Source organism: Aquila chrysaetos, chromosome 1 (assembly GCF_900496995.4).
Source record: "Aquila chrysaetos chrysaetos chromosome 1, bAquChr1.4, whole genome shotgun sequence".
Taxonomy (NCBI): domain Eukaryota; kingdom Metazoa; phylum Chordata; class Aves; order Accipitriformes; family Accipitridae; genus Aquila; species Aquila chrysaetos.
In genome coordinates this window covers 59,128,184-59,147,741 of record NC_044004.1, presented here as the reverse complement: position 1 = coordinate 59,147,741, position 19,558 = coordinate 59,128,184, and the positions used below count along the sequence as shown (strand labels likewise).

Sequence of the window (19,558 nt, the reverse complement as noted above, 5' to 3'; positions counted from 1 at the left end):
CCTTCTGCAAGTCACATCTGTGTCCATCTTTTTCTTGATATGACCCACATCTGTAAGACAATGAGAACCAGCCCAGACTCAGGCCACTGAAGACAGTGATGAGTCACCTCAATACACAATTATCTAATTACACACTTCAAGAAGCATGCTACCTGTGGCAACTAAGACAGGAGCGCATGCAGAAATATTTAATGGTGTAGAGGCAAAATTAAGTGTGTGCAGAGACAAATCTTGGTTTAATAGTGAAAGATGAGAACTCTCTTCTACCCCTATGATTAAACTTTATTAATTCCTTCCCATCTGGCTGTTCCCTGTTCTTGAGCAGGAGAGTACCTTCTTGTTTAAAACTGAAATCCCAGAATTAATTGTCTGATACCACCAATCCAATACTTCTGTTCTTTACTGCTATCAACTTGTCCTGGTTTTGGCTAGGATAGAATTAATTCTTCTCCAGTAGCTGGTATAGTGTTGTCTTTTGGATTTAGTATGAGAATGATGCTGATAACACACTGATGTTTTCAGTTGTTGCCAAGTAATGTTTAGACTAAGTCAAGGATCCTTCAGCTTCTCATGCCCAGACAGCAAGAAGGCTGGAAGGGCACAAGAAGTTGGGAGGGGACACGGCCAGGGCAGCAGACCCGAACTGGCCAAGGGATATTCCATACCACGTGACATCATGCCCAGTATATAAACTGGGGGGAGATGGCCTGTGGGGGGATCACTGCTCGGGAACTAACTGGGCATCGGTCGGCGAGTGGGGAGCAACTGCATTGTGCATCACTTGTTTTGTATATTCAAATTCTTTTATTATGATTATTGTCATTTTATTATTGTTATTGTTATCATTATTATTTTCTTCCTTTCTGTCCTATTAAACTGTTCGTATCTCGACACACAGGTTTTACCTTTTTTTGCCCCCCAACTGTGTCCCCCATCCCACTGGGTGGGAGGGGAAGTGAGTGAGTGGCTGACTGGTGCTTAGCTGCTGGCTGAGGTGAAACTATGACACAATTTCAAAGTCAATTTGTTTGCAGCATTAGCTGCATTTACAGAAATGCAAGAAGATTTACATGATTTAAGAATTCCTGAAGTAGCCTATGCCTCTGAAGACAGACAACAGTGTGGAAAGAGTGAATGCATGCATGAGGTACTCCTTACCAAGAGAAGCTAGATCGGAATATTGTGAACTTAAGAGAAATAAATCCACAGCAGTCTGCTGGCCTGAACAGTCCAGTGCCAACTTCTTATAAAAATCTGTTGCTGGACCAAGATGCTGGACCACCTTTGGTGAATAAATGATACAAGAAACAGTTAAGACAACAATCATGCTCTTGTAAGACTTCATAGAACAAAAGACATACTATTCAGTAGCCAAGTATCATAAGGAAGTTTCCTTTAAGCAGTAACTTATAGGCCTTTCCACCTGCAGAAACTGTTTTCCTTATGTTCCATATTCTTTTAGTTTGTATTTATAAGCAGTTATGATCCTACTTTCAAGGAAGTTTACGTTCTCATACAAATAAACATTCATGTAACTATGTAATACTTACCTGATGCTGTAAACTACAAGGCCATAAAAATAATAAGAAATCATGTTTTAGGTCTACAATTTAATATATCCATGCTTTGGTTCAAAACTCAGGATTAACTGAGTCAAAGATATTTGCAGCTTCTTTTGCTTTCCAAGAAAAGCTATGGACCAAAGGCCCAAAAGACAGCTCACGCTTTTTGAAACAAGTAATACCACACATACATGTATAAACTAGTGATCTTCAATACACAAACATAGACATTGAATAATAAAAATTTAGTGAATCGGTATAAAGAAAAAACAAGAGTTGATCTGCAGAACTATGCAAGTCAGAAAGACATGGCCAGTCCCTAGTCTCATGAGATGAATATTGAAGTTTTTGTACCTTTGTGCTTGACCTTTGATTGGGGTCTTCTCTGGAATGCAGAAGCCCTGCTCCCAAAGATGGTAACTGAGTTTGAAACACAGATATCCGACCACCCGTTGGAGACATCAGTTTGAACGCAGCCTGAAGAGCAGGGCCCAATGCACTGTGTGTTTCTCTTGTATTGGTGAACATATTTGGTAATGCATTCAATAGATCTTTTATCAGCTGCAGAACAGATTGAAAGGTATTTATAAGATTTTGCAAGCTTGAGATTTTCTGCTCATCCTAAAAAGCTGTATTGCCATAACTGAAGTGGAACAATCAGTACCAAATATTTCAGCTTTGTTTTCCTTAGTGTGTTGAAACAAAGTCAAAATTTTAAAAACTATGATGCATCAAACAAACAAAATGTAATACTTCTATAATTAAGAAGTAGCATTAGAATTAAATATTAGAAAGATAGGCTTGAATTCAAAGTTTAAAAGGAACCTCTATTCTGACTATTTAACTCTTTAAATTTAATGATATATTTTGAGCAATCATACCTCTTTGCTTTCATGGAGATTTACAAGTAAACTGTCTGGGGTAGGTAGGAAAATTTCTGTAGGGAGAACAGAAAAAAGCATTTTATTACAGAAAAAAAATAACATTAAAGTAGAACAAAACATTTCACTGCCCACTGCTACACGTACCATGAAATAGTCTACTTTTCTGATACATATATTAGAGAGAATAATACAGTCTGTACAAAGCTTGTTTTATTCAACCCAAAATTAACATCTGAATTTCAATTTTTAAACACCACCTACTCTGTAGTTAGTGTAAGATTATGTTTTAAAAATATATTCCCTATACATTCAATAAAATTGACCTAATACAAAAATATTTGAGAGATTCTAATCTTTCTTCTGGGGAAAAAAAAGTAGCTTCTCAAAAATTTAGTTTCCATTTTCTTTTTTACTTACCATCAATATCTGAGACAATCAGCATCTGAGGCTGAGATAAACCTTCTTGCAAGTTGTAAAACTGAACAGTGCTGTCAAACGTTATGAACCCTATTCTGGTTCTCGAGTCTCCAGGCAGCCTGAAGCATTAAAAAATAAACCATTAAGCCCTAAATTTCTCTCTCGAGACACATACATACACACAGCTCCTGCTGATGTTAGCAGAAACTCAGCTCACATATACAGGGGTGAAGGGAGAATAAAAGAAAGGACATCTGAAACATGAATACAAGTAATATTTCTTCAGTATTTTCTGAAAAGCTGGGATAATGATACAGCTTAAAAGACTAAGTGTTACAGATAAGCACTCACTAATATACTGATGTTTTGTTCCAAGAGAGAACTTAGTAGATTCATTTAAACATTACACTGACACATGAATGAAGGTAGCCTTCTCAGTTCTTCAACAGAAAATAGCGCATTCTGCTCTTTCATAATTAAAAACCTCATTTACTAATGTAGTTACAGACTACTTACAGCTCTAAACCAAAATCCATTGTCTCTACAATGCAACATACTTATTTCTCATGTGGACCACATTCCTATGTATGGCATTAAAAATATGAAAAGAAAAACTAAACAGGATTTCTCAAATAAAATATAAAACAGCAGCAAGTGCTGAAAACCATGACAGTGAACAAAAGCAATAGAGGCAAATACTGTTTTTACTATCTGTGTATATAAATTAACTGGATGTACTGATTTTCCGATAGACTTTCCATGGGATTGTATGAATTTTCCTAAAATAATTTAGGATCTTTCTGAGAATCTGTTGACAAAATACCTGTAAAGATCTGAACAAAAAAAGACTAAATGTCAGTGAAGAATTCTATTGTACATGTTGGTGTCTTTATCAGAAATTAAAATCAAGTTTCCTACGAAAAACTTGTAGAAAACAATTTTCAGAGTGAGGCCTCCACAGATTGCAAATTAGTTTTCAAAAGACATGGATGTAGTGAAGTTTATTAACCCTCACTCAAAAAGCACCACCAACAATCCCATAAATGCTGTTCCAGTGCAAAAAGTAGCACAGGTAGATCTAGATAACTGTGATCTAAAAAAAACCAAACTGACAACACAGTTCACCTAGGCAGTGTCACACTAGTGGTTACAACATTCCAGTACACAGCGCCTCAGCTGTTTCAGCACAAGAACCAGACAATTTACTCTCTCTAATTTAGTTATTTTTGTTGGTCTTCACAGGGGGGAAGAGTGCACTGTATAGATGTTTGTACAATCAACATGTTATTAGAAGTTAACGGCTAAATATTCTTTGCAGATAAATAAATTATTTGCAGATCCACCTTTAATCACATACAGGGAAGACAGCTCTCCTCACATAAACTGCTTCAAGAGCTGGTTTTTGGGGGGCTGGGGTGGGTTTTCTTTGCTTGGTTGGTGGTTGAGTTGAGGTTTTTTGGTTGGTTTTTTGGTTTTTGGTTTTTTTTTTTTTTTTTTTTTTTAGACATGCAAGTTGCATTTCAGAATCTCAGGCAACAGAACTTCTGTCCTTTAGGGACAGAATGTTTAAACACTATATGCAAGTTTTCTGCAAAACTGTAGGTTAGTACTGTTCATAATAACACATTAGCTAATTTGAAAAAGTTATTTATATTCTTACTTGTCTAGGTTTTCCAACAATGACTGGCAGACTATTGTCAAATATCCAGCCTCCACTGCATTGTGAGACACATCTAAAACAAATAAATATACCGCAGGCTGAGGAGGACGAAGCTACAAAGTAAAAAAATAAAAATAAAAAAATGTTCAAAAATCATATTTAAAGAAATGTTAAAAATGATTAGTCATTCGACAGGGAAGTAGGAAAAGGGAATACTTAGAAAAATGCAAGGTATACCTTATGCAATAAAATAAAACTGATTTACTAATTAGGAGTCATGCAGATAGACTTAACCACAATTCCCAGTGGTTAGTAATTCCCATTTGTAATAAGCATACAATGTTATGCTTCAGAACAGAAATCAGATATTTTAGTTTCTCCTTCTAACAGTCAACTCAAACATGACTCTCTGATGCCAGATACAGAATTCACTCTTCAAAACACCATTGTTCCATTGTTCTTTCAGCATGTGGACAACAATCCACTAAACAGGGTAAAAATATTCTACCTACATCCTTTTCCCAACCATATAACAAGCTGTATTTATTAATTTTGTTCATTGCCAAATGTCTTGGCCACAGTGTTTCAGTGCAAAGACAAGAGAAAAATTTATTTTTGCTGTTGATAATAATGTCATTATGAACAGGGCCATTTCCCAGGCCTTTTTTATCTTTCTTGGAGACAAGACTACTATCGCAGCAATTGTAGGTTGACTCCTCGTTAGAATCATTTCTGTCACAATTACTAACTAAAAATTTGAATAGCCTCTCAATATCTGCATTTGCCGGAACTCAAAATAAATACAAATTTTAACTATTCTTTGGTGTTAAGAGGACCTTCACAGGAAAATTAACACACAACACTGGAACAATATGCAACGTTAATTTCAAATGCATTTATATTAACATGCAATTGCTGTTGAAGTTACCAGGAAAACTTTTTTTACCATATAGTCTGAGGAAGCAATGAATTCCACTGTAGAATTTTGGACTTCTGGCCGTTTGTGAGGCTCTCCATAAGATCGTGTCAGAGGATTATACATAAATTCTTCAGGAACTATAAAAATAAATATCCCCCCCCCCCCCCCCCCCCCAACAAAAAAAGTTTATATATTTGTCAGCAAATAAAAACCATTACGGCAGCTACAAGCAAACTAACGCAGACGTATTTCAATTATCACTAACAACTGAAAAAAATTCACAGTAAGGATACATAAAACGAAGGAACATTTCAAGTGTCTCAAGCAACATCAAAGTTAAATAACTGGAAACAAAAGGAGGTCTATTTTAAACAGCAATATATCCCCAACTCGAAAACACCAATGCAAATAGAGCATTTCACAACAATCTGTATTGTTTCTCATAACCCGTGGCCTGGATTGCAGACAGTTTTAGCTGTCATCATGTTTCCATTTGCATATTGCAACAGCAGTCAATGGACTAAGTTGATTTCATTATAAAAGTAATCAGGATAATATGATTACATTTTCTTCGTCTCCCAGAAAATTGCAAAACAACCTTTTGCTTCAGAAAATGCACAGCACAACTGACTTATGATCCAGAGATTTTAAAAAACTTTTTAAGAACGCTGTCATCTTAATCTACATTTTAATCTAAAGTATCCCATGGACTGATATGATACAAATACTTGAAAGAGACTCTATAAATGCAAGCAAGCCCTGCTACAAAAACTTACTTACCATCATTAACTCTATAGCACAGATTGCATTTCCACCTCCTTTGATCAATGAAAGAAACAAAAGGGTTGATATATGTCCTGCAGGATCTGCATCTCACTATTGTGCTTGATGTTATTACTGGTAATTGCTAAAAAGAAACAATGGAAAACTGTAACAAAAGTACGTAATACATTTTATGGAAAGCATTACTGTGCAGTACAGTATATAAAAGCTTCATAAGACTAGATATTCTATCATCTTTCCTTTTAGCTTATTTTCATACAGAGTAATTATGATGTCTATTAAAAATATCCTCCCTTTAAAATCAGAAGAAATAACATTTAATTATTGTCTTAGTCCAATCTCACAAATCAAGATGTAGTAAGATTTTTAAAGAAATTACTTTAAATTACTGAGTTACAATAACACAGCTACTATAGTAAAATGAATTACAAAAAACAGGACAACTTTTAGTGACTAAATATGACAACAAACCTTAAACAAAGAACCCACATTATAGGAAAAGAAGTCATACCAGACAGTTATTCACCTTTTTACATAAATACAAATAAATTAGATGGAGAGGACTTGCTTAATAGTTATGAACACAGCTTCAATCCTACACTGCACTTACTTTCTATTAACGGCATTTACCATGCCAGTAATATATTCAACACGAGCACCTCTCTCCAAGAGAGCATTGTAAACACCTTTTCAAGAGGTATCTGATAGTTCTGAGCCCAACACAGAGTAGTAATTCAGAGCTTCAGAGACCCACAGGCAAGCAAAGATTTCCAACAATAAGGAAAAAAGTGTGAAGGACTTGACCAAAGCTTTTCCCTTATGAATTTCAATGAAGTAGCAATTTCAAAGCTTTTTTTCCATCCTCCTAAGTCCCTGTCCTGGTTTTGGATGGGATAGAGTTAATTTTCTTTCCAGTAGCTGGATAGTGTTACATTTTGAGTTCAGTATGAGAATAATGCTGATAACACACTGATGTTTTTAGTCATTGCTAAAAAGTGTTTATATTAAGTCAAGGATTTTTCAGCTTCTCATGCCCAGCCAGCAAGAAGGCTGACAGGGTACAGGAAGTTGGGAGGGGACACAGCCAGGACACCTGACCCAAACTGGCCAAAGAAAAATTCCATACCATATGACATCATGCCTAGTATGTAAACTGGGGGGGGGGGGGGGGGGGGGGGGGGGGGGGGGGGCAGGGGCTGGCCGGGGGGGGGAGGGTGGGAGTGGATCACTACTCTGGGACTAATCGGGCATCAGTTGACAAGTGGTGAACAACTGCACTGTGCATAATTTGTTTTGTATATTTCAATTATTTTATTATTATTATTATTTTCTTCCTTTTTGTCTTATTAAACTGTCTTTATCTCAATCCACAAGTTTTACTTTTTTTTTTTTTTTTCCAATTTCTCTCCCCCATCCCACTGGGTGGGAGGGGAAGTGAGCGAGCGGCTGTGTGGTGCTTAGTTGCTGATTGGGGTTAACAACAGTTGCAAACAATTTCTTGCAACTTCTGTTAAATTTAGGACTTAGTTCATTATATTTTATTGTTTTAATGAAAATAGGACAAATGTGTATATTAAATACATGTACTTAGGAAAAAAAAAAAAAAAGGCAAGCTACTTTACCGTTAGGTCTCTGAAGGGATGTAGCAACAAACCCAAAGGAAGCTTAGCTTTGTTTAACAAAGCCTGTGTCTGTGGAATATTTGTCAATGTACAACGAAATGAGCTGAAAGGAAATAAAAACATTATGTTGAAATTTTAAAAGATGTTAAAAACATTGTGTTAACACCTGATTTTAAAGAGTTCTGAAATTTAAGAAATCCTGTTTTACAAAGCTGATTTAATAAACAAAATTAATGCATCGAAGAGATTAAAAAATTCCTAAAGAAACAAACAAAAGAAATACTCCCCCACTTCCCAATTTAGTAATTCAGCAATGCAAGTATACTAAAATGAACTTGCAATACAGACATAAAACTGCTTTAGGTACAATGCGCAACGTAAAATGATATATTTTTTATTCATTATAAAGATTTTTTGGGTGAAGGAACTAAAGAAGGAATACAGTATTTAGTAGTTCTTCAGAAAGTAGTATTTCTATAACAAAACAGTAAAAAAGGATCTCAAATACCAAGAGAGTCAAAACCTTTTCTTTTGTGTATGAACAGTGAAGGATGGACTTAAAGCTAAATAAAGGGCACTAAAAAACCCAATGCACTAATAGTGCTGTCCGAAGTGTTCTACACATAAGGATGATTTTGAGACCCCCAGTTTTCTGATTTCTGTTTTCTGGTGGCACCATGCATTGTCACTAGGGCAGCAAGCTGAGTTAATTTGGGGCAATGAATAAAATTTATTTTGGAATTACAATTAAGATCTTTAGGGAGAGCAATTTCCATTGTACCAAGCTGCACTTGACTTGGGATAATACATAATACTATTTAGTGTTAATTAGGGGTGAAAGGATACATCATGATTGCAGGATTACCACAGTAAAATGTACTCACAGTTTATTCAGTGTATTTAGGCATGATCATCATAATTTTCTGGAAAAAATCCTATGCAATATTACAAAAATATTCTATGAAATGCACTGCATAACATTAAGGTATTTGTTAATAGATTTTTTTTTTTTTAGATAGATAAAACAAGGCAAAGATTAAGCAGGTGTCCTGGTTTCAGCTGGGATAGAGTTAATTTTCTTTCTAGTAGCTGGTATAGTGTTATGGTTTGGGTTCAGTACCAGAAGAATGCTGATAACACACTGATGTTTTCAGTTGTTGCTAAGTAATGTTTAGACTAGCCAAGGATTTTTCAGCTTCTCATGCCCAGCCAGCAAGAAGGCTGGAGGGGCACAAGAAGTTGGGAGGGGACACAACCAGGACAGCTGACCCAAACTGGCCAAAGGGGTATTCCATACCATGTGACATCATGCCCCACATGTAAACGTGGGAGAATTGGCCAGGGGGGCGGATCACCACTCGGAGACTAAGCAGACATCAGTCAGCAAGTGGTGAGCAACTGTGTTGTGCATCACTTGTTTTGTATATTCCAATCCTTTTATTATTATTGTCATTTTATTATTGTTATTATTATCATTATTATTTTCTTCCTTTCTGTCATATTAAACTTTTCTTATCTCAACTCATGTTTTACCTTTTTCCTTCCAATTCTCTCCCCCATCCCACTGGGTGAGGGAGAGTAAGCGAGCAGCTGCATGGCGCTTACTTGCTGGCTGGGGTTAAACCACAACAGCAGGTTTCTTAATGTTTTAATAAATAAACTACACTGACACTGCATATAATGTATTTTAATGGCAGGACAGTTTCAACATTTGTGTAAGGATACAGAGGACTGAAAGGGGTTATATTAGCTCATCACAAAGATTTAAATTCAGGAGTCAGTTTAAACGTTTTTTTGACACTTTAAATAATTTTTAGTCACTGAAAAATGTAAGAACCTGTCCTAGACACAGTATACTTACTCTGGACTGCAGTTTAATTTCCTAAGATCAGAATTCAAGTTAGGCACAGGTGCTGGAACTGATGATACAGGCAAAATATTTCTATCTTGTGTAAGGTTTACTGGTCTCAAGCTTTCTGGCTGCTGAGAATGCTGTAGACTTAACCCTCCTAAGGAAGAGGACAGCTGGTTCACACCTGGATATTGCTGAAAAATGTAAGAGCATTGCAAATGGGTAAACACACAATTATGTTTAAATAACAACCTTAAATCTTCTTGTAATCCCAATTCTTCCAGACATGTATTAAAAAAAGATACAATACTAGTTAGTAACAAACCCAAACAAACAAGAAAAGAGTTGTATGGTAGAAAATTAAAAATGCTAAGACAAATGTGACATACCTTCCAAATATGTATCACAGACAAATTCAAATTCACGATACAAATGAACACTGGAAGTCACACACAGTCCTTCAAGCTTTCCAGGCACAAGAAAACAAGTTACTAGAAAGGCTGACATTTTTTTTCCCCTCTTCAAAGATGTTACAATGTAAATTTTCCAAGTTACAGAAACTGTTTTTATATATTTAGTTTTAAATTTAAAAAAACCAAAACACCATAGAAGAGGAGAAAAGGTTAGGCTGGAAGGCACCTTTGAGGTCTGGTAGCCCACCCCCCTGCTCAAGCAAGGCTAAATTCAAAGTTAGATCACATTGCTCATAGCCTTGTCCAGCTGAGTTCTGAAAATATCTAAGGATTCAAGATTTCACAGCACAATCTGTTCAAGTGCTTCCCCACTTGCATTCTGAAGAATTTTCTCATTATACATTCAACCGGAATTTCACTTGCTGCAACTTGTAATTGTTGGGTTTTTCTTCTTTTACTGTGTACTCCTGAAAAGAGGCTAACTCCATCTCACATTATAGTGAAGATAAAGCTAAGCCTTTCAACTTAAAAAAAAAATGAAAAAAAATTAAACATTTCCTCCAGGTCACATATTACATTACCTCCATAACAGTTAAAGCATTCCTGGATATTACATGCTAACTCATGGTACTACACTCAGATCATTAAGGAATTTTGATCACCTACAACAGCAGCTTCGATACATTTGCCAGCTGGGCCCTATTTCAGAGCATGGGATCTATAAATCAGTACTTTTTTTTCTACACCCCTTCACACATACACTTCTCTGCACTGCTTTAGCATTCGTATTTTGCCTCAGCATCTGCCTCTTTTTCAGATTTCACTGCTCTTGGGTGACTCGTGCGCACAACGGGAGCCAGGAGACTGCACACAACTCCTAGGGTGTTTGGTGCTCTCTTTACCAGGAAAATAGAGCAGATGCAGGCAGCCTGCTCCACTACGCACCCAAGCACAGGCTCTACAGAGCTCTTCCATCTGGAGCCTATGCCATACATTGTTTCTAACTTAATTTAATGCTTGAGATCATAGCCCATAGTAGTGCTCTGATCAAACGTACATTTGCTGATCAAGTACTTCATTATGCTTCTGTACAGCTCTTTGAAACACCAAACTTTAAAACTGTGGATGCCACTAATAACTGGTGAAGCAAACTTGTTATGCCTAACTATTTGGAGACACACTTAAAATTTTAATTCAAAAGCCTTCTAATGAGAAGTTAAGATCCAGAGCTATGACATCAATATTATACTTAACGTTTATCGTCTCAGAAATTATAAAAGTAAGATACGAAAATACTTCATGAAGTAACTTTTAAATTAAAAATACAAACCTGTGGATAGTGCTGAAACCCAGGATGGTGTCCTGGATTATTGGGCTGCACAGGAGCAGGTGGTGCCGCATTTTGGTAGCCAGGCTGCAGTGTTGGATATCCATAACCAAATGGCTTAGAAGCTTTTGATGTTTGGGGGACTGATGGAGCAGGAACTGGGCTGCTGGTCACAGAACGTGTCTCTGGAAGGACAAAAGAAATCTCACAGGTATTGAATATACTTACTATTTCTTTAAACCCCTAAATGCTTACGAACAACACTTCCATTTAAGTTTTTGCTTTACCCATCAAGTTGTTTATCTGCACTGACCAAATAAATTAGCATGGAAGATTACTGCACTTATGCTGATAAAGGGGGTATACATGGGAAGATGACCATAGACTTGTGTAACAACTAACAAAATGCTATTTTACCAAAAAAGGCAACTTAAAAAAAAAAATTTTCTACTGAATTAAAAAAAAAGAAATAAACACCCCTTAGAACCACATTTTATTCCAAGATTTGCACTCGATATAAACTGCAAAAGAGACCATTCATGCTTAGTCTCTCCTCTACCACTTATTAATACTTTTAAAACATAAGGCTAAGGTGACAGAACTATTCTAAAACATGGACACAGAGCTTTTCTTGAAGTAATGCAAGTCCCTCCTGTACAACCCTGCAGCACAGTTCAGTCCCACTATTTTTAAAGGCCAAATTGAAAGTAACACATAGACCTAAATTCATAAAAAACTTAACAGCTGTAAAGAGATGAAACTACTCTTTAGAAATGTCTCCAAATGCGAGCTAAGTTTCAGAAGAATTTAAGCTTGGTAAAATCCACTGGGGAAAAGTGGCAGGCAAAGAAACCAACCACTCAAGAAACCAACCACCAAGAAACTATGTTTGGCATGACTACTCCAGGAGAAGAAAAAAAAAAAAAAATAAAAAAATCAACATATCAAAGAAATTTAAAGTTGATCTTGTTACTCTCCAAGGAAAACAGAAGGAAAAAGTTATTTTTAGAATATGCCTTCAGCAGAACCAAAATGGTTAGTTATTAGCCGAGACATTAGAATTCATAATCCTGCAGCCATGCCTCTGCTACCCTTACTGCATGAGCTGGAGCCTGTATTGATAGCAGTATTGGCTTTTTACTTGACTGAGATTTCACTTTACACAGGAACCTACCAAACTAAGGAAACTACTGTGGCATTCTCAGAGGCCAGAGCAGTGTAAAAGAGCCAGATGGGGAGGCCCCACAAATTAATCCAATTATTATTTAAAATATTGGCTAACATACCTACACTGAACAACATCTATTCCACCTGCTCTCAATGTGACAGCTCTACAGATTTCAAGACTAAGGTAGTCTGCTAGTAGGTTCGCTGAGAACAAACCTTACACTCATGATATTTTTAGAGATAAAAATAAGCAAAATAGCAGCCATTTTCTTTAAATGAAGAAAAATAGAAGAAAATAACCTGACCCAAGCATCTCTGCAAGCTGATACTGTTGGTCTCTCAAAACTTAAGTGGTGTGTCAAATATTATCAGCTACTAATCTCAACACAATCAGGCATACAGCATAACCTAGAGAAAGATGCCTGCTTTCAAACGGAGCATATTTTCAGCACTACCCTCAATATTACAAAGGAAAGTATGACATGATACAGGGAAGTTTTATTAAATGGTTACTCCAACTTTGGTGTTAAAGCTATGAAAAGTGCTTAAAAAAGTGAGGTGATCAGAAAATCTCTGATGATTGCCCCCACTCCTTTCATAGGCATTTCCTTTCACCTATTTGTTAATTAACAATAAATACCACCAGAAATGGGAAAAAAAAAAAAATCATAAACAGTAAACATTTAAGTCTTAAACCAAACAATTCAGAATTAACATGCACTAGCCTGCTTACCTGGATAGCCACCTCCTTCCAGGGCATCATAATTGTTCAGAACAGGAGAGGCACTGCTTGTAGTAGAGGAACTATCAATTGCTGGGGGAGGAAAGTAATTTAAAGTTAGGTGCTTCAGAAATGGCAAATTTTTGAGAAATAAGAGACTGAGAAATTTTTTTCTCAAAACTTTGGTAAGAAGCTGTCGTGAAAGATCCTGGGAAGAAACACCACTTCAGGCCCAAGACTGGAAAGCTATGACGACTGCAAAGAGGAGGGGGAGGTAGAGATAAACAATCAACATATTAAAAAACAAACAAGCAAGCACATCCAACAAATAGCAAGAGAGAGATCAATGGGAAAAGGACAAAAACAATGAAAAAGACTTGTTTCTTGAAATAAAAAAAAATATTTTTCCATTAAACTAAGAGTGCTTTCTAGACTATATCAACTGAAGATAGGTACAACATTTTTAAAAGTCTCTATCTTGACTTCCTTCACAACTGCAAACAACAGAAGATTCCCATCGTTTTCAGAGTGATTACGCACTATCCCCACCTTCAAGCAAAACTGACAAGTATTTAATTTCTTCCTCCTTTCTGTGATGTTGTAATTCAGAGCTTGTTTTGTTTTCAACATAAAGCTTCTATTTTCTATTTCACATTGACAAGAGGTCTCAGCTTCAGTCAGAATAAACAGTTACTTTTGGTACAGCCAAAAGTAACTATGTAAAAGTGAGTAACAAAAGTTAACTAGCCAGAAGTAAAAAAGCACATGGGCACATACATAGTTCTTTGCACTGAAGAGACTCCCAATACTTAAGTTCTAGTTCACCCTATGCATGTATCTTGAATATCTTATTGTAAAACACTACAAACAAAAATATATTTAAACACATTTCTTCCAGTGCCATTTCACATACATTTCCAAAGAAAAGGGCCAAGGAGATTAAATGTATCTGCTCCTTAAAACACCCCAAGCCATGAAGTACGACAGAGAATAGTGTATTTAAGCATTTGAAAATGACAATTATATATATAACTTTTTTTGCAGAACAGACTCAAAAGACATTCACTGATACTGTTCTACTCAGAAGGGTCAATTGTGACCACACATCCCATTGTGAAGCTGAAAGTATTTCAAGGGAGAACTTCAATGGTGAAACATTTGAGATTTGATCCTCCTTCAACTGAAATTTCCAAATAAAGAGACTCCTGCATACGGAAACATAACATCACTGACATTTGGGACACATTAATACCACAGCAACATCATGACTGTACAGGTTATTTTTGAGCATTTTGCTTTTAAAGCATTCAGCTAAGAAATAGAAAAACTATTAAAAAAAACCCCAACATAATACTAACAATGGATTTTAAATAACATATTAACACTGTGAAATTCATACAACATTAGTTTTCAGATTGTTTTTCACTGTAAGTTTCCCTCTTTTTTTTTCCCCCCTGAATTTTATAAAAGAACATAACTGCAAGATTTCTTTTCCTACCAAATTTTATCTTCCTATTCTAGAAACTGAAGGAAACAGGATTCATTATTTTGCTCCCTGAGCATGAACACAGCTTTTAAAGATTTGGTAAGTCCTACTACAGAAAAGGCAAAATATACTTTTATTAGGACAATAAGAGCAAGATTTAAGAATTTTCAAGAAGTTTTTCTTGTCTGACCAGAAGCTAGTTCTGCATTTCAAAAAAATACCAAGAGGTTATAAGCACAGTTGTAAACATGTAAGACACTAGCTCAAGCTTTCCATTTTAACCACTATGTCACTCTGTAAAGAGTCTTTCCCACCATAAATTGTATTCATAAAATCATATCCATCTATAACATAATTCCATATAAAATGGGTTTGCTCTTTTCACTAGGAAGATACTAATGATACAGTGAGTTGTAAAGAAGAAATATTATATACTTCCCAAGCTCTGCTGGAAAAGTTAAGAGAAAACAATTTGACAGATACATGAAAATATATTTTAAAAGCATGCTGCAAGTAAAAATAATGCAACTTAGTTGTACTTCTACTACAACAAAAAAAATGTATGCATCATTTCTGACATACAGAAAAGTTCTAGTCAGAAAGTTATATCTCAGATATTTTGAAACACAGGGTCTGCCTAACTTAAAATAAGAAAGTGAATCCTATTACTGAGTATCCCATATACTTACTGAAGACCTTTCACTTAAGGTCTTTGCTTCTGAAGAACTTTCAAATTTTGGAACATATTCTTGAGACCTGTGAGAGTCCCAGTGCCTACAAGAATTACAATGTACCCTGTTCTACTCTAGTAAACTAGTTGACTCAAAAACAGTGAGTTGTACAGTTTCCTGCAGACCAAAAATAACTTCAAACTCTAAGCTGGTCACATGTGTCATGGAAATCTCACAAATTCTCCATCAATAAAAAATACAAGAACTTCCACAAAATTAAACAGTTTTCCTACGCTTAAATTAAGCTACAACAGCTGTCAAAGTTAACTTAGCATAATAAGCACCAGACAGAAAAAAATATTTCATAAAGAAAAAAAATATTAGAAAACATTGCTTAGACAAAAGTAATACTTATAACATGCTTTTACAGTTCAGTGATTATTTTACAATATAACTTTTGCTTTCAGAGTTTTCAAGAACTCTTTGGCAACATAGTTAAAGATCTAATTGTAAGAATGAGAAAAAAAATTGAGAAGCTACACAAACACAAGCAACCAGATGCCCAACACCTATTTTTCATAAAACCACTGGCACAGCCTGAGCTAGAAACCTGTGTACAGAATCTGTTTTAGGATTTACATTAACTCCTGGTGACAGGGCGTAAAACAGGATGCTTATTAATCAGGTAGCCTACATATTGAACCTGGGTACCCTTTCACTCTTTTGCATAAGATAAATTTAAATACAGTGATAGCTCAAAGGCTACAGGCTTTAGCAAAGTACAGAACTTTAGAGAGAAAGATGGTAGGGAGTATGAAAACTTTGTCCCTGATAGGTTTAGGGAACAAAGTAAGGAGACAAAGGCTGGAATTGCTAAGAAAAAAAAAAAACACAAAAAAAAAACCAAAAAAACAAAACCTGACACATCCTTTGACAGAAACCTTGGCATGGGATTAGGCAAAGATAATTATCTGCAGAAAATTCAGTAGGTAGTCCTGCAATAAAAAAAAATGAAATGCTCTCCTGGATCTTTTAGCCTACTCTTTAGAAAGCAGAGTTCAAACAGCAGCTGCATCACAACAGCCAAAGCAAACTTTACATCCCAAAGTCGAATTGTTTTCTAGCTGGTAAAGTCTAATTAGACTCAAAGCATTAGAAATAAACCTGGTATCTAAAATTAGAAAGTACCCTTAGGTTTAAAAAGAAGAGTTATTCACGAGTTACTATGCATAATTTCATACTAATACTCAAGCCGGTTGAAAGATCAAATGTGTTACCACACAAGGGGTAAGAAAGTAAAGAAACTGAAACAATAACCTGAAATAGCAAGAATAACACAGGATATGCAAGTATCCTAATACTTGTGCTCCACTAGGGATGGGTGTAATAATATCATTTATCCTGATACTATTGCACCCTCCAAATACCGTACTTCTCTGGCTGGAACAATGACAAGTGTCTTTGGCTGAAAATGCCTTCCTCCTTGGAAAAAGAACAGCAGTAATTGTTTTCTTCTAATGTTCTACTAATAATTCAGCATAACAGTTGAATCAATATTATTCAAATTGATAACATGAACCCATTACACCATTCTTAATTACGACCTGGATGTCATCATTGTTTTGCTCCACTCTTCATGATATCATTAGGAGTGCACTAAGATATTTTCATAGTATTCTAGTTTATGATTTAATTATTTTAATAAAACTCAGAATTACATGGCACTGATTTTTTCTGCCTAGTTACAATATGAATTATAAGCTTAAAGGAAAAGTTACAGAAGTTTGCTATCCCAAATTAATATTCAAAGCCAGCACACACAAATGGGAGTAGTATATCAGCACAAGGTATGTGCTATTACTTCCATCCATCAACAAGGGTAGAAATCTAATGTTTAATCTCAAAAAGCTTTTTACACTGTTACCACTCATACATAGACTGTAAAGACTTTTCTTTAAGTTAGAAGGAAAAAAGTTATCATCCAAGAAACTAAGGTGGTGAGAACCATCAAACTCACAAAACCAGGCCATTCTGACAAAATACAGGCAGAATCCTTGCAACCAAGAACATAACATTTCAGTCAATCAGGACAAACTACTACTACCGAAAAAAAATTAGAAAAACTTTTTAAGTTCCCTACAAAGCAAGCAGGTTAAAACTGAACCTGTGTGCCTGAGCAGAGAGACATACTTTAGAAGGAGAAAAAAAAGCAGCACAGACTAATTTACTGACTTAAAAAGCACACTTACTACCTTTCAATATTTACTTTACTACCTAAATTTTAAGAGTTCCCTATATGTAAAATGAGAAACAAGTTAAACGCTGTTTAATGTAATGATACAAATGGCATCTAGTTGCTTAATATAAGCAATTACCAGTCTAACTTCTAGAGCTGGTTATCTTCAGTTAAGTTTAAAACCTACTGCAAATCAAAATATTAGAAATATGGGAGTCTTGGAAGTTGTGAATACTACTGTGTTAGATACATAAAACATCTGATATTAATATGACGAAAAAAAAAAAGACCATTTGCTGACCACCACTGAACTCCTTTTTGTTTACTATACTAATAACAGCTGGGAAATTTCTAGTTAACTTGATACATGATGAGTCAGAGTGACGTTTAGTCTTAAAGGAAAAAAAGGTTTCAGGGGATGGAAATAGGGAACAAAACTTGAGTAGGAAGAGAACAAGATACTGGTGTAAAGCTAAAGCCAACCTGCTTCCTCATCCTCCTCATCCTCTTCCTCATCATCTGAACTTGATGACAAGGGAGCTGGTGCAGAGCTAGCTTGATTATTAACATATCCACCATACTGCATGCCTGTGAAGTGGAAAGCACAAACATAAGAGTCAGACAGACAGGAAAGATGAGAAATGAAAGTCACAAATCATTGCATTAAAAGTGAGAGAAATTAGCTGTTCTAGAGAAAATCCCAACATGCAAAAAGTTAAATCTACAACCCTAGACTATAGAACTGTAGTTCATATATGAACTATATGAGCAGTACAGCAGAAGCAGTTTTTAGTGGGCTAGTTTAGCAAAGTATTAGTAGCACATGGAAGTTTGCAGGCAATTTTTTATATTTTTATATGTGTGTGTGTGTATGTGCATTTATGTCAGGAAGTTAAACACACACACAAACTTTCTGTATATGTATTTAATATCAGTTTGTCCACTGGAATAAGTTAATATAAAGAAATAAATTAGTTCCTTCCCAGATAAATTAAAATTGTCTTATGAAAACATTAATATTAAACTTTTGCTTGGCACACCTGCCCCTTTTAAGAAAGGAATAATTCATGCTGGAATTCTGAACATTGTCAGAAATGAAATACACTGCTGCTGCAACATGCAAGAGTACAAACATACACCTCAGCAACACAGTGAAATTTAAGCTAGGTAAACCTGAAAACTTGGTTAGTCTTATTTTTAAATTAGTGCCTAAATTCAGGTTCATAGACCCATATTTAAACCTAAATACACTATCCAGTTTTAAGATATGGTGACAATGCAACAACTGCTACCACTGTCACCTCCAAACCATAATCTATAACGTTTTTTGGTAGTGGGGTTTTTTTGGCGTTTTTTTTCTGTTTGTTTTTTACAATATCTGCTCTAAACATATGTGCAAAAGCAACACATACATATACCATTAAAACAAGAGTAAAGCATGCAGCAATGGCTTATAATTAATTTCCTACATTACTCAATATTGATGCAATTTCAGCATCTCCAAGAAATCTTAAGTTTCTCTTGTCATGGTGCAGGGTTAGCAAGGATTTTAAATATGCTTGTACTCAGGCAGAGACATCCTAAATAAATGCAAGTGACCACTGTTCCTCTCACAAGAAAATATCCTAATTCTTCAAAACTCTTCAAAATTTTTCAGACTCTTGAGAGTTTGGGATTTTTTTCCCCTGTAGAAGCACTGTGACACCATTAGAGTAGTGTTCTTTATTGTAGCCCTATAAAGCACTACAGAAATGTTGTATATTATGCATAATCTGAAATTATGCATCCTGGTAATTATGATCCCCCCCCATCCACAGCTTAAATCAACTATATCTACC

At 35.5% G+C, this 19,558-nt stretch overlaps 1 protein-coding gene across 11 annotated transcripts in view; it reads right to left on the bottom strand.

Annotated features, from left to right (window-relative positions):
* Window positions 1–19,558, bottom strand: part of SEC24B (SEC24 homolog B, COPII coat complex component) — a 51,710-nt gene that overhangs the window by 14,070 nt on the left and 18,082 nt on the right. For 9 of the 11 annotated variants that reach the window (XR_005932038.1, XM_041122251.1, XM_041122252.1 and 6 more), the window contains 12 exons: window positions 18,204–18,308; window positions 13,340–13,420; window positions 11,443–11,624; window positions 9,709–9,893; window positions 7,848–7,950; window positions 6,223–6,349; window positions 5,470–5,579; window positions 4,524–4,636; window positions 2,864–2,982; window positions 2,444–2,499; window positions 1,917–2,123; window positions 1,159–1,282 (listed from right to left, as the gene is read on the bottom strand). Coding sequence is in view for 10 of the 11 variants with exons in the window: in XM_041122251.1 (XP_040978185.1) it covers window positions 1,159–1,282; window positions 1,917–2,123; window positions 2,444–2,499; window positions 2,864–2,982; window positions 4,524–4,636; window positions 5,470–5,579; window positions 6,223–6,349; window positions 7,848–7,950; window positions 9,709–9,893; window positions 11,443–11,624; window positions 13,340–13,420; window positions 18,204–18,308 (1,512 nt within the window). In the remaining variant the exon portion in view is untranslated. The remainder of the gene's footprint in view (window positions 1–1,158; window positions 1,283–1,916; window positions 2,124–2,443; window positions 2,500–2,863; window positions 2,983–4,523; window positions 4,637–5,469; window positions 5,580–6,222; window positions 6,350–7,847; window positions 7,951–9,708; window positions 9,894–11,442; window positions 11,625–13,339; window positions 13,421–18,203; window positions 18,309–19,558) is intronic. The other 2 variants (XM_041122258.1, XM_030012885.2) reach the window with 1 other exon arrangement.